This window comes from Danio aesculapii, chromosome 2 (assembly GCF_903798145.1).
Source record: "Danio aesculapii chromosome 2, fDanAes4.1, whole genome shotgun sequence".
Classification (NCBI taxonomy): Eukaryota; Metazoa; Chordata; class Actinopteri; order Cypriniformes; family Danionidae; genus Danio; species Danio aesculapii.
Genome location: NC_079436.1, coordinates 12,680,396 through 12,694,590, shown reverse-complemented (window position 1 = coordinate 12,694,590; position 14,195 = coordinate 12,680,396). Strand labels below are relative to the sequence as shown.

The 14,195-nt window shown below is 34.9% G+C and overlaps 1 protein-coding gene across 2 annotated transcripts in view; it reads right to left on the bottom strand.

The window, feature by feature from the left end:
* wls (Wnt ligand secretion mediator) overlaps positions 1 to 8,625 on the bottom strand; it is a 60,621-nt gene extending 51,996 nt beyond the window's left edge. For both annotated transcript variants that reach the window (XM_056473101.1, XM_056473106.1), the window contains exons 1-2: positions 8,369 to 8,625; positions 1,058 to 1,333 (exon numbers count right to left, since the gene is read on the bottom strand). In XM_056473101.1, the coding sequence (XP_056329076.1) occupies positions 1,058 to 1,333; positions 8,369 to 8,474 (382 nt within the window). In that variant the 5' untranslated portion in view covers positions 8,475 to 8,625. The remainder of the gene's footprint in view (positions 1 to 1,057; positions 1,334 to 8,368) is intronic.
* Between the last annotated feature and the right edge of the window lie 5,570 nt (positions 8,626 to 14,195).

Below are 14,195 nucleotides of genomic sequence, written 5' to 3'. Positions count from 1 at the left end.
AGAACAACCAAATATCCCCAGAAGAAACCCACGTAACACCGGTCTATGAGAAATCCTTATAAAGTAAGATATACCAAATGTAACGATCCTAGCGTGATTCTAGCATGAATTAGTTTATTTGATTCAGCAGGATTAATAAACACATGACCACAACAACATAAGGTTTTTATCAGAGTTCTTTTTATAATCAAGTGCTTATAATGCTAATAAAGGAATATGTTGCGTGCTGTTTTCTGTATAAGAAGCCACATCACTTCACAAAAGGACTTCAAACACTTGACTGAAGTGGAGTAAAAACATCATTATATGTGGCATTTGCACGTGCTTTCAGGTTTAACATTACTAACATTTACTACAAAAGGTTGTAGTACAACAAGCTATGCAAACAGCTGCCAATATCATAGAATGATATTGCATTTTAACTATTGCATGATGATAATATCGTACGCAAGGTTTTGCGTGTTTTGGCAGAGAACTATGGCTTTGTGTAGTAAACGCTGCTCAAGGTAAACAGGTGCTATAGATTTACAACTAATTACAGAGCTGGCTTTATAGAATGATGTGCAATCACATGGGATTTATCATTCGGTCCCATTTACTATGTAGCATAATGACGTTTTCACAAAAGATAATGTTCATAGTGCATACTTAGTGTATTTGCTCAGAACTATGTGTATAAGCTGTAAATAACAGGTAATAAAGCTGTGAATAACATTCAGTTTGTTGAACAGAGCGATCTTTTTGCTTCATAAGACTGCGAAGCTTAGCGGGTAGTAAGGAGACATGATATTAAATAACAAAATAATACTAATATCATACTTATTTTAGCATAAAATATCAAGAAAATATTGTATAGTGAGGTCAACATCAAGATAAGTATCGAACTGTAACTTGAGTGTATCGTTACTCCTCCCATACTTTATAGTGTTAACAGTGCAGAACATCATTTTTCTGATTTAAAAATGCCAATATGGATGAGGAATGTTTTCATTTTAAATGCCATTGTAAAGCTAAATCATAACCAGTGTAGATCCAGAAGCACATTCTCATTACTCACCAATCGGGTTTTGAATTTTGAAGGCAATGTCGAACTGGAGGATCACCAACATGAACTGGAACCAGGCACTCATCTCTCTATTTGGCAGGGGAATGTGGACAGCAAACACAATGTTGTTAGCCTCGATTTTCTTGACCATAGCCTCATCAAAGTCTCTGATCTTGCTGCACTGGTCCGGGCCCCATGGCATTAACCACTTGGAGCCCTTATTATTGGTCTTCACGGTGTCCACACACTTGGTGGCCAGATAGTGGACGGCGGTGGTGGGGCTTGGAGCTGTGGAAACAGATTTATAGATTTTGATTATGAAGAAAGAAAGATGAGTCTAGGGCTTGTAAAATTTCAAAATCCCTTGTAGCCCTCGGGCAGGCACTCTAGTTTTTGGAGGCCCAAATTAAAATTTAAGTAGCCCAAATAGAAAATACATTATTTATTTAAAAAAAAAAAAAGGAGACGCACACACTCGCATAGTTTAGAAATGAACAGTTATTTACTTAAGTCTGTCAGACTAACTAACATATATTGATCTTATTATTAAATAATTCTGTGCTTCCCACAGGTTTGCAATGTACTTGCAGGAGTAGCCGGATTGAAACACACCTTTTACCCACATCACATAAATAAACTATATGTGACAAACAAAACATAGATTTAACAATATTTTTATTTATTAATGAACTGTTACAATCGGTTTCTTTTAAATGTGTTAAAGTATAAAATGAAAAAGAAATACACCATTTCTCTTAGTTTTATGCTATTCCAGAACCATGTGCACCCACTGACAGTCAAAATCTTGTATTGAAGTTCAGGTCGCTTTATTGGCATGACATTTTGGTACAGTATTGCCAAAGCATTTTAGATGTATAAAATATGTAATATATTGACATCATCAAATTAAAATATTCAGCAAATGAGAAATAAATAAAAAGGAACAAAATCTCAAATAGTTATAATAATTACAGAAATAAAATGTGTAGATTTAAATAAGGCAAATGAGTTGATTAACCATTTCTAATGCTGTACAAATATTTTGCAGCCAATTTAGATTTCGTCCTCCCTCGTAATTTTGTCCTCTCCGAGTATTTAGTGAAGTTTTTCTGAGGCGTTTAGATTAAATGATTTGCTATTTACATTTATCTCGCTTTCGCGACTGCACATAAAATTAATGACGGCTTTAAAAAGCGAAAAGCAAAAGATAAATCTCTGACATTTAGAAACCCCGGGCGGTGCAGGTCTATGTGGGTTTGCAGAGCATGCGAGACTCTTTGGGAGTTTGACAGTTCTTGCGCAGTACAAAATAGGTACGAGAGAAGATTTTCCACTATGTAATTGATCGCAGATGATTGGTTATAGTGGGCGGATAAAAAAAATAAAATAATTGTGTAAAAAGTATGATAGTAATGCAAAAAAAGTGTTAGTAAATATACTTGGGCGGCCGTTAATATACCTGGGTGGCCCGCCCAAGTAAAGTCTATGTGTGAGAAGCACTGGAATTGCATAAAAATATGATATTTTAGATATCGCATAGCTTAGACAGGCCTCATGATGCAATACTGATTGTTCACAAATGAAAAGAAAGATGACCTATTAAACTGTACAGTTCTGGACAATTCTGAGGTAAAAAGTGAATGTATGTTTATACATTTTTTAATCGTCTCTGAATAAATGTCATGTTTTAAAAACCTTAGATACTTTGTTGAAGTCATTATTTGGGGCTTAGGAAACATCTCGACATGTGAAAGCTAACGGGATGAATCAGGATGTTCAGTTTAACGTCATGCTGCTGGTATACACACGTTAAAGTGATATTAAATATTAAATTTAAAGCCTGGCTCTGTTTCTGTATCGGAATCTTTGTGTCACTGTGATCTGTGTGAGTGATGAGTGTTTGTGTGCTTTAGTGGCGCACATTGAAACACTGCATTATTTGGAGGGTTGTTGCTTATTTGGTGGCTTTTCTTAAGTAAAAAGTCGATGTATTGCTGTCGTATCAGCAGCACAGCACACACATAATTATCACATTGATAATTATGAGTAAATTTGAGATAGATTTTGGTAGGCCAACTGGAAAAATCGCAAAGCCCCGAGACATCAGGCTACCGGATTTTGCAAGCCCTGGAGTCCATTTAATAACAGCTAATAATACAAGGTTCACACATAAGCAAATTATCTGTCTTATGTATTTCTAGATATTTTTCAAGTTATTTAAAAATATTTATACATTTCGTAATTTGAAGATATTGTAGTTTGAAATGTTTAAATAAATAAAGTATTCAGGTTTACAGATAATACATGTGTAAAAGAATAAGAGAAAAAAAACACTTTTACACAGCAAGTATTATGCACTGAAATTGCGATTAAAAAGTTACAATACATATTTTTCTTGTATTTAAAATACATACATTAAAATAATCTTTCTGACTAAAAGTAGTCAGAACAAAAATGTTCTGACTACTTAATTTTTTTAAAATAGCTAGAACTATTTTATTTCAATATTCATAATAAGAAGAAATGTTTTCAAAGAACTAATCAGCATATTATAATGCTTTCTGAAAGATCATGTGACACTGAAGACTGGATTAGTGATGCTGAATATTTAGTGTTCATAAATAAATTACTTTTTATACTTAGTATTTATACTTTATTAAATACTTTGATCAAATAAATGAGGACTTGCTCAACAAGACACATTTTAAAAACTTATCAAATATCACTAGCCCCAAACTTTGGATGAGTAGAGCATACAATAAACGCATGGCTCTAGACAATGAATACAAGACTCGTAAAGTGACTCTCTGATAAACTCTTTCTAAGAGGGGTCATTAGCATGAGAAAGTACAGACAGGCTTGCTTCTCCATTCAGGAGGCCAGTCTTGGTAGTTTGTTAAGTATGAGTCAATAGAGCCCTTCCTGGGTCATCGAGGACATCTAAAGTGTGCAAATGACCAGGAAGTGAGGGATAATGTGAACCAGCCTACAGTATATGGCTTGAGGACAGTGTTCAGGTCCACTCTCGGTTCCAACAGTGTGTACTAATATTAAAGGGATAGCTCATGCAAAAATGAAAATTTGCTCTTCATTTACTCACACTCGGGATATGCAAGATACAAGTGAGAGGATTTTTAGATGAAATGGCAGTCCTTGTTTTATGAAATGCAAGTCAATGTCTACCAGCACTCAGAGTCAAAAAAAACATGTACAGGCAAAACAAAGTTAATTATTTATGACTTCTGAACATAAAATGAGGTATTTTAAAGAGATAGTTCACCTAGAAATTAAGTTATTAATTACTCACCCTCATGTCTTTCCAATCACCCGAGACATTTGTTCATCTTTGGAACACGTTAAGATGATAAACCAGCCTGATCTCAAGAGAAAACGCAAGTATTTTACGCTTTGTCAGTTTAGTGGCTAATTCGTATAAATTCGTATGAGTTCAGTCGTACGAAATTGTACGATTTGAAAAAGGAGGCGTGGCACCTAACCCCACCCCTAAACCCAACCGTCATTGGGGGATGAGCAAATCGTACTAAATTGTATGATTTAGATTGTACGAATTCATACGAATTAGCCACTAAATCAAAAGGTTATGAATTGCTGTGAGATTGTGTTGGATGCTCGAGTGACCAACTTTAATAGAGGCTTCTTCTTCCAACATTGGGATCATTTCAAGAAGTTTATTTCTTTTACGCAGATCCTACTTTCTTTGCCATTTGTTATTCTCATATAAGCAAATTATTGTTTTTTAGTCCAAAGGAGATATTGGACAAATTTGAGATTTGAATCTCGAACAAAATCTCGAATATCATCTAAAACAATGTTTCTCAGCCACGTTCCCAGAGGACCTCCAACTCTGCACATTTCCCATGTCTCCTTAACCAAACACACCTGATTCAGACCATCAGCTCCTTAGCAGAGTCTGAAAGGTCTATAATGGGTGTGACAGACAAAGGAGACATCCAAAACATGCAGTGTTGGTGGTCCTCCAGGAACGTGGTTGAGAAACACTGACCTAAAATATCTTTAATAGGGCGAGTAATTAATAACAGCATATATTATCTTCTGGGTAAACTAACCATTTAAAGTCAAATGACTGTGTAAGACACTGAACATTATTTTCAAGATTAAAAGGTTAAACCCACAGTCTCATAGTCTCTGTGAACAGTCATGAGTTGATTCAGAACTGGTGTGTCAGCTTCTGCATAAATGACACATTCGCAAGCTTACACATAAGCTTACAATAGCCAGGTTTCCATCCTAACATGAAGGAAATATTTTCAAAGTTCACAAAAAAAATGGCAAAATGTGAATTAGGTGCATTTCCATCAAGTTATTAGAGCAGCTGACTGCAGTATTGGTCACCTAGTAACCAACAGTAAGTTAGGCAAGCATAATGGTGATTACTCATGATTAGTCATGTGGATGTAATATTCACTATGTCAGAGTTTATTTTGCAAATGTGTTTTTTTAAACTTCCTTCACTCACATTAAATCTTATCACAAGTCTGAAACCACCTCAAGCGAGCACTTTTCCCCCCAAAATCAGCATTTCTTTTGAATCCTTTCATGCGATTCAAAATTTGCATTCACACAGGGGGATGGAAACCCAACTAGTGTTTGTGTACAACAAAGAGTGAGGATGTTTGTGCTGAATTGTTCTTAAAAACGTTTGATTATGTGTGCATACGCACGCTCAATTGGGAGTACTAACAAATTGCCAACATATAATATACACCCTTATGACGGGAAGCTCAGGCTTCAGGTAACTTATGAACTTGTTCAGAACTGTTTGACAAGAACATGAATTAAAGGTAATAATGTTGTAAATAACATTAACTCTCCAGCACAGACCAATCGTTTCACTTCATAAGCACTTGATGCATCATCAGGGGCCATATAGGTACTCATCTTGTTTTGACTGCATATGCTTTTTTTGGCTCTGAGAGTACATGTAGACACACACTTGCCTTTTATAAACCACCAAGATTATGAATCACCACAGTTCTAGTTAAAAATTGTCTTTAATGTTGTCCTGAAGAGAAATAGTTATCAACATTTTGGATAGCCTGATTAAATTAACAGCAATAATTCATTTTTTGGATGAACTTTTTACATAATTAAGAGCACAGTTTTAAAAAATGTCAATCTTAAAAGCTAATAAGGGATTTATTAATTGCTCTTCTCTCAATTCAAGGTGACACTGATCAAACAAAATGACCTACATTAACAGTCTCTGAGATAAATTATTCATTGACCCACAATTCTGAGATCTAACCACTTCAAAATACCACCATAAAAACAATAGTGGCCTTTCGGCCCGGTGACCTCATGCCGTGTTTTAGATGTCCAATAACAGGGCGAGCAGCGCGCCTTTCTACTCAATTACCCCGGCTGCCACCAGCCACCGAACAAACACAAAGGAATCCCGCTTCATTAAATCAATCGCAGGCAAGAATAGCCAAAGCAAGCTAATTTATCACCATTCATCCAAAATTCTGCATGAGACCCAGAAACTATTCCCTTCCTATTTAAACAAAAAGGAAGTCTGTGGTCTGAAGTCTGTTGTTGTCATATGGGACAAGCTACATGGAAAAGATCACTCAGAAGGGGAATTCTGGATCTGTACTGTCAAGAAAGCAACAAAATCAGAATCTTTGTCAGAGAGCAGGAGCTGGAAGAGCCAGCAGGCACGGAGGAAGGGAGGGCTGGTCTGTTCAGAGGGAAGATCAAAGAAAAGTTCTAGAGATGCACCTCCTTTAACCCTTTAATGGCTGAGAAGTGCCCTCTTTGCTGCAAGACTGGCACAAGTTACCATAATATGAGACAAAGATGAGATGTTATAATCAAAGAAGAATACATATTTAATAAAAGTGAAGTCTCTATTTACTATTGTGAAACAAAAATGACAAAACATGGATGACAAAATGTTGCGTTGTTGTTTCAGCACAATGAGCTGTATTTACACAACATTAAATTAGTTATTCTGACCTGTACAAATCTAAACATTTGTGCATAAGCGGTCATAATTTATTCCTTATTTAAACCCATCTATGGCTATATTAATGGCAAAAGTGAGGTTTAGTCATTTTAAATGAAAACAAAATGTTTAAGATGATTTTTTCTTCTGAAAACTTTAGAACTAAATCTGGATGTATTGGTAAAAACAACTCTCAAAGTTAGCAACAGAATAAAAAATGGCTCGTTACAAAAGAGATCATTTTCATATGGGGAATAACTGAAGCTGTATTGCACTTGCTGTTTTGATTCTTGCATCCCAATTTTAGAGCATAAACTTCATTAAAATTATCAATTTTATAAACCTCATTGTTAAAAGAAATGTTAAGCAACTTAGCCACAGTGGAAAATGTCCATAAAACTATATTGTGACTGGTTGTGAATATGTTGCTTAATTACTACATTAAGGTTCTCTCTTCGTTTATCAGAAAAACTAAGTTAAAGGTATAGTTCACACAAAAATCTAAATTTTGTCATAATTTTTACACCCTTCACTTGTTCTAAACCTTTACAGTTTCTTTTTTTTTTATGTTAAACAGAACAGACAATTTTCTGAAGAATGCTGGAAACCTGCAACCATTGACTTCCATCTGTTTTTACTACTATGAATGTCAATGGTTACAGGCAGCCTTCTTCAAATAATCTTCAGTGTAGAATAAAGAAACTCCTAAAGGTTGGAACCACTTGAGGGTGATGAAATATTATTCTTTTTTGGAGGAGGAGGGGGGGGTGTGAGTGTTAACTATCCCTTTAACGTGTTTTAAAAGTTGTTTCGATTAAATAAACAGTTTCGATTAAATAAAAGACTTTTACGGTGTTGTTTTTTAAACAGTACTAAAAACCTGCCCAATTACAAAGATGTTTTATCATGAGCAAAGCTGAACGATAAATAAACTTTTATGGTCAAATTCAAGCTGAAGTGTGGCTTTAAACCAGCCTCGGGTGTCTCTCCGTCCAGTTCCTCGTGGCATATTCAGATAGCCGGACAAAAAAACCTCCATCAAGGCTCAAAGTAACGAGTAAAAAAAAAAAAAAAAAAATCACAGTCGGATCTGCTCTCAAACTTCAGGCGGAACACGGAGAGCAGCAGCAGCACAAAGACTGCAGCAGTCGACGGGTGAAAATAAGCGCCCATCTTTGACACTCCTGTAACAAAGCCATTCCGCAACTTTTCACCGCTTCCCTGAAGACTCTTTATTTAGCCAAAAACGACCAAACTGGGAACACACTGTGCAGCAAACGCCAACAAAGCCCGAACTATCAAATCAAGACGGATTTGTAAAAGTAGCTACTCACCAATCAGCCCTCCGACCATAAAGGAAAACGCCTGGAATAACATGAGAATCACTCCGACAATCACCAACTTTTTGGTGCTCATATTCTCAATAATTGCTCCAGCCATTTTCAAAGTGCGTCTTCAGACAGGTTTAAACGCAAGCAGGCGAAGTCACGGCATCCAGGTGGACCAGTGCGCTGTCCGAAATTGAGAGCGCGTCTCAAACCCTAGTCAACTGCCTGCGTTGCGCGCTTCATAGGGAACTATAGGGGGAAAGGGAGCGACCACGTGACCCGCCCCGCATCAGGAACTCAGGCTAGGAAAGTGCACATGACGTCACACGGCCAGGCTCTCCGCCAGATGTGCGAAACTTTGAGGTGGATTTTATGAATTGAGTTTTCATTTTAAGACACTGTATGTGTAATATTTGTTTAATATTTTCATACAAAGCACATTTCATGTCAATTTCATTTCAATTCCTCATATGTCTGAACATGCAGCATAATTGACATTGAGCTGACTTTGACTTAACACTGATTTGGAAGTAAATGTGTGGACTCGACAAAGAAAATACGATTTTTTTTCTAATCATCATCATCATCATCATCATCATCATCATATCATCATCATCATCATCATCTATTATTATTATTATTATTATTATTATATAAATTGTTCTGTAGCAGTTTTTTAATAATGTCAATCAATAATAAACAAACACATTTACAACAATAATAATAGTTATAATAAAATTATTCTTAATATTGTACATTAATAATAAAACAATTCATTGCATTGTTTATACACTGAAAAAAAATTCAAGCATAGGGTGAATTTGGATAATCTGGGACACCTAAGCTTCCGTGTGTTTATTTCTGTTCTAACCAAATACAGTCAAAAGGACTTTTATTATAAATTTAGCATGAACTTCTTGTGAGTGAAATCACATGACTTCATTGGGGGGTTCCACAGAGGGGGGCAGGGCACTTATCAATCAGGAAGCTCTCATCAAAATTGGATGACAAGGTCAGTGACATAATTCTGACTAGATTAATGTTAAGGGCATAAACCTGTCATAAATAAGACAATGTTCCCAATTGTTGTCAAATTATATTTGTGGTCTATTCAAGTTACAAAATATGTATTAAAGCGTTGAAAATGTTTTTTAGATTTTTTCTTTTGAACAGTTTTTGTTGTCCCACATTATCAAATATGATTGATAATGTGAGACAGCATGGTTTGGCTAATCTCTGGCCAACTTCATCCAATAAAAAATGCATATTTCATTTCAGTTTAATATTATTTGTTTTATATTTCAATTGATATATTTTAAGTTCAAAACATAGTTAAATATAAATGTTTTGATTAGGAGTTCAACTCAGAAATATTTGTTTTGACCAATGTACAATTTTCAGGTTACTCACACAGGCCAGTGCATGTGTATAACTCAATATGCTTTGTACTCTCATGGACTTAATAATTGTTTAAGTTGAATGATTTATTTTTCATTGGCTCAAGTGATCAATGTGAAACCATTACCCGAAACATTTTTTTAAATTGGATGAATGAACATTTTATGGGAATTGTTGTTTTGATTGAAGCTATTTCATCTTGTTTAGAACAAAAAGAGAATTTCAATTAATTGACTTTCTTCATCAAAACAAATAAGCTTTGTACCAGGTTATATAAAATTCTCTCATGAAGATAGAAAATATTGTTTAGGACAAATTATTTATTTTTTATAGGCTCAAGCGATCAAATTTAGATGTGAACTATTACCTTAATGTTTTTTAATTGAATGAAGTGAATCCAGTGTAGTTTAATATTATTATTATTATGCAGTTTTACAGTTTTCAAATGTGAAAACTTCATCCTTAATAATCAATTATTATTGATCATGATGTAGATTCCAACTAATTTTCTCTCTCTTTATTTATATATATATATATATATATATATATATATATATATAGAGAGAGAGAGAGAGAGAGAGAGAGAGAAAATAGATATATACAAGAATATTAATATTAAATTATTATTATATTAATTATTTCACATAATTATATTTATAATGTACGATATATATAAATGTGTTTGTTATTATTACTTATTTTCTTTTATCTATATGTATGTTCTGTGTTTTGTTATTGCTTTGGCAACATTGTGATTTGTTTACAGCCAATAAAGCTCTTTGAATCTGAATCTGAGAGAGAGAGAGAGAGAGAGAGAGAGAGAGAGAGAGAGAGAGAGAGAGAGAGAGAGAGAAGAGAGAGAGAGAGAGAGAGAGAGAGAGAGAGAGATAGTTAATTATATAATTGCATATTTTATATTTTTGTTGCTTTGTTAATTATTGTACTACTCATACGTCATATGTTGCTTTGGATAAACATAAATGATTAAGACTGTATATTAAATTTTAATGATGACATTATTCTCAATTGAAAACTGCACAACTGCAACAGAAAATGATGAGACTTTCTACAGAACAACATGCACTGACAGGCTCTTAGCTGTGTGGCTAAAATTATGCAATTCGATGAATTTTTCAGATGGTGCTGGAGGCAAAAGCGAGTGAGTGAGTGAGTGAGTGAGAGTGTGAGTGAGTGAGTGAGTGAGTGGGGTGAGAGAGAGTGAGAGAGGGAGAGAGAGAGAGAGAGAGAGAGAGAGAGAGAGTGCGTGAGTGAGTGGGTGAGAGAGAGTGAGAGAGAGAGAGAGAGAGAAAGCTCCCATGAAGAACATAAATATAACACAGAGCTGTTTCACTCCAGCCTCCTTCCCCTGCTGATGCAAATGTTTAACTCTGAGGTGGGTCATGCAGTGTTGGTGGTAATTAGTTATTGTAATTCAATACTTTTCTGCTGTTTAAGTCAAGTAAGAGAATACTTTTCATCTGGGGTCATTTAATTACGGTTACTTATACTTGCCTAATATCTACATATATTGCAGCAGGTCTTTTTAAATCTAATCAGAGAAGCTTATTTTTTTCTTTTGTTGTACAAATATATTTTGAAGATTAATTAGATTTTTCCACTATAAGAAGGTTACATTTGTCAAGACAAGAGACAAATGTTTAAAGTGACAGTTCAGAAACAAATTATTTACTCACTATTTACTCAAGTGGTTCTAAAAACAGATATTTGAAGAAATCTGAAAATCTGTAACTATAGACTTCCATAGTAGGAAAAACAAATATGGAAGTCAATGGTCACATGTGTTTTATCTTTATTAAATTATCTCCTTTTGTGTTCGGCAGAAGAAAGAAAACCATAAAGGAATCAGAATTTTCATTCTTTGGTGAACTATCCCTTTAAGAAAAAAAAAACTGAGATTGAAATGAGTTCATGAGAAATTCAAAGAAGCAGATTTGGTAAAACAAATATAACTGTGAATAGAAATCCATACCTTTGCATTTAGACTGCATTTTGTAAGTCATGTTTTTATTTTTCCCATTATTTATGCTTTGAATTGAAATTATGAGACCTTAATTATTCTTCCAACACCCTTTAACCTTAAAAAGTTTAAAAAGTGACTTTTATTAACATTATAAAAAGTTTAAAGTGATCTATTGTCTGGGTAGGTGTTGTATATTATGCCACAAAAATCCTGTAATAGCTGCCAGCACTGTTTCAGGTTATTTACAGTTATTTCTCTTTATATTGTTTCTTATATATTATGTCAAACTACTAAAATTACAATAAAAGTCCTTCTGTTAAACTGTAGAGTTGAATTTTCAATATTAAAAAGTCGACAGAGCAGAGATCAACATTTCATAATGTAATTCACAACTGTAAAATACATAAAAAACACTTTTGAAAACGCCTTTTACAGGCATATATATATATATATATTATATATATATATATAGTATATATATATCTAATATATATATATATATATATATATATATATATATATATATATATATATATACAGTTGCCAATCAGAATTATAAAGAATTATTAAACCCCCTGAATTATTAGCCCCGCCAGGTTTATTTTTTTCCCCAGTTTCTGAGAAGATTTGATCAACACATTTTAACAATTTTCTTTTCAGCTTAGTTCCTTATCAATCTGGATCGCCACAGCGGAATGAACCGCCAACTTATCAGCATATCTTTTACGCAGCAGATGCCCTTCCAGCTACAACCCATCACTGGAAACATCCATGCACTCCCATTCACACTCATACACTACGGAAAAAATTTAACTTACCAAATTCACCTATAGCGCATGCTTTGAACTTGTTGGGGAAATCAGAGCACCCGGAGAAAACCCACGGAAACACAGGGAGAACATGCAAACTCCACACAGAAATGCCAACTAACCCAGCCGGAGGCTCGAACCAGTGATCTTCTTGCTGTGAGGCGACAGCGCTACCCAGTGATACGCCACCGATGAAAGTTTTAATAACTCATTTAAAACCTCAGAATACACCTTTGCACTTGTCGCTCCAGAATAATTACAGTAAGAGCTGAGTCCATATGACACAATGCAAAAAAAAATGCAAGGACCCCTTATATTTAGGAGTTACATGTGCTTATTGCCTCAGTACAACATATGTGGCGAATTCCACAATATACATGTTTAACTAAAGGCCGGCTCACACTGTGGGATTTTTTATAATCCTGAATGATTGTAGCATGTCAGACTGCACGAGCATTGCTTTCATGTCACACTGTAAGACCTCAGCTGTCATAAAGTCAGACTGAATGACAAAGAAGACACACCAAACACGAAAGAAAAGCCTCCGGAGTTTGACATCATCCACCCGTGACACTTTCACTATCCTGCGTTCTGAAAGAATTCCTCACAGCAAGCGTAAACAATCTGTAATTTTGCACACGGCATGTCTTAATAATAAAACCTGGTAGAAAAAACCTGTTTTGACATTTCCCCGTGGTCATTTGAATTGTGGCATGGATTGCGTCATCAAATTCGGAGCTCCTTTTGGTTCTTGGATTGACGCTCATCGCAGCTGTTGTCACTGCAGGAAAGTGTCTGAAATCTTCTGACACTGACAGAACTTCATCAGAGGAAAAATCTGATCTAAACGGGCACCAAGCGGCTGTCTGTGAACATGTTAAACCAACGATCAAAGATCACAGATTTTAGCCTAGGATTTCAGGAATCTTTTATGATGTCCCAAATTTGTCTTAGATGACAAAATCGTGGCTGAAATCTCACAGCGTGAGCAGGGCTAACATAGCATACATTTAAACAGACCTTATGCCTCTTCAGGGTGGCATTGAATACATATTTTAAATCCGTATATCCTGCATTTTGCATTCTGACAAGCTATGAACGCTCTTGTGTTCATGCATGGCTGCCTGCTACAAAAACCACTTGCTCATTTTCAAAATAAGAGTCCCACATATTTAGTAAGAGAAATACAGCTTAGATTATTTAAAAATGAGGAGTTCTCGCCAATCAATCGCTGCATGAGGGTCCATGCATATTAATGACCCATTGTAAATCGTGTCAGAATCTGGTTTTGTTCTGATTAGGATTTTTTTTAAGAAGAAGGAAACGATGGCAGGCTAACAGAATACCATTTCCATGTACTGAACTCTAAATATTCAGCTTTGGGGTATTTCTAGATATTCATTCTATGGCATCTTTAAATAAATCATTCACCACTGAGATTTTTGGAGTAGGTTAAATTAGTAAATATTTTTTAAAAGTCTCTTCTGCTCATTAAGGTGAAATATTAGTTTAAAATAGCTGGCTTCTAATTTAACGCATCTTAAAATGTCATTTTCAGTGTCACATGAACCTTGAGGAAATATTCTGATATTATGATATAATGATAAAGAAATGTTTCTTGTTGACGGTTTAATATTTATGTGGA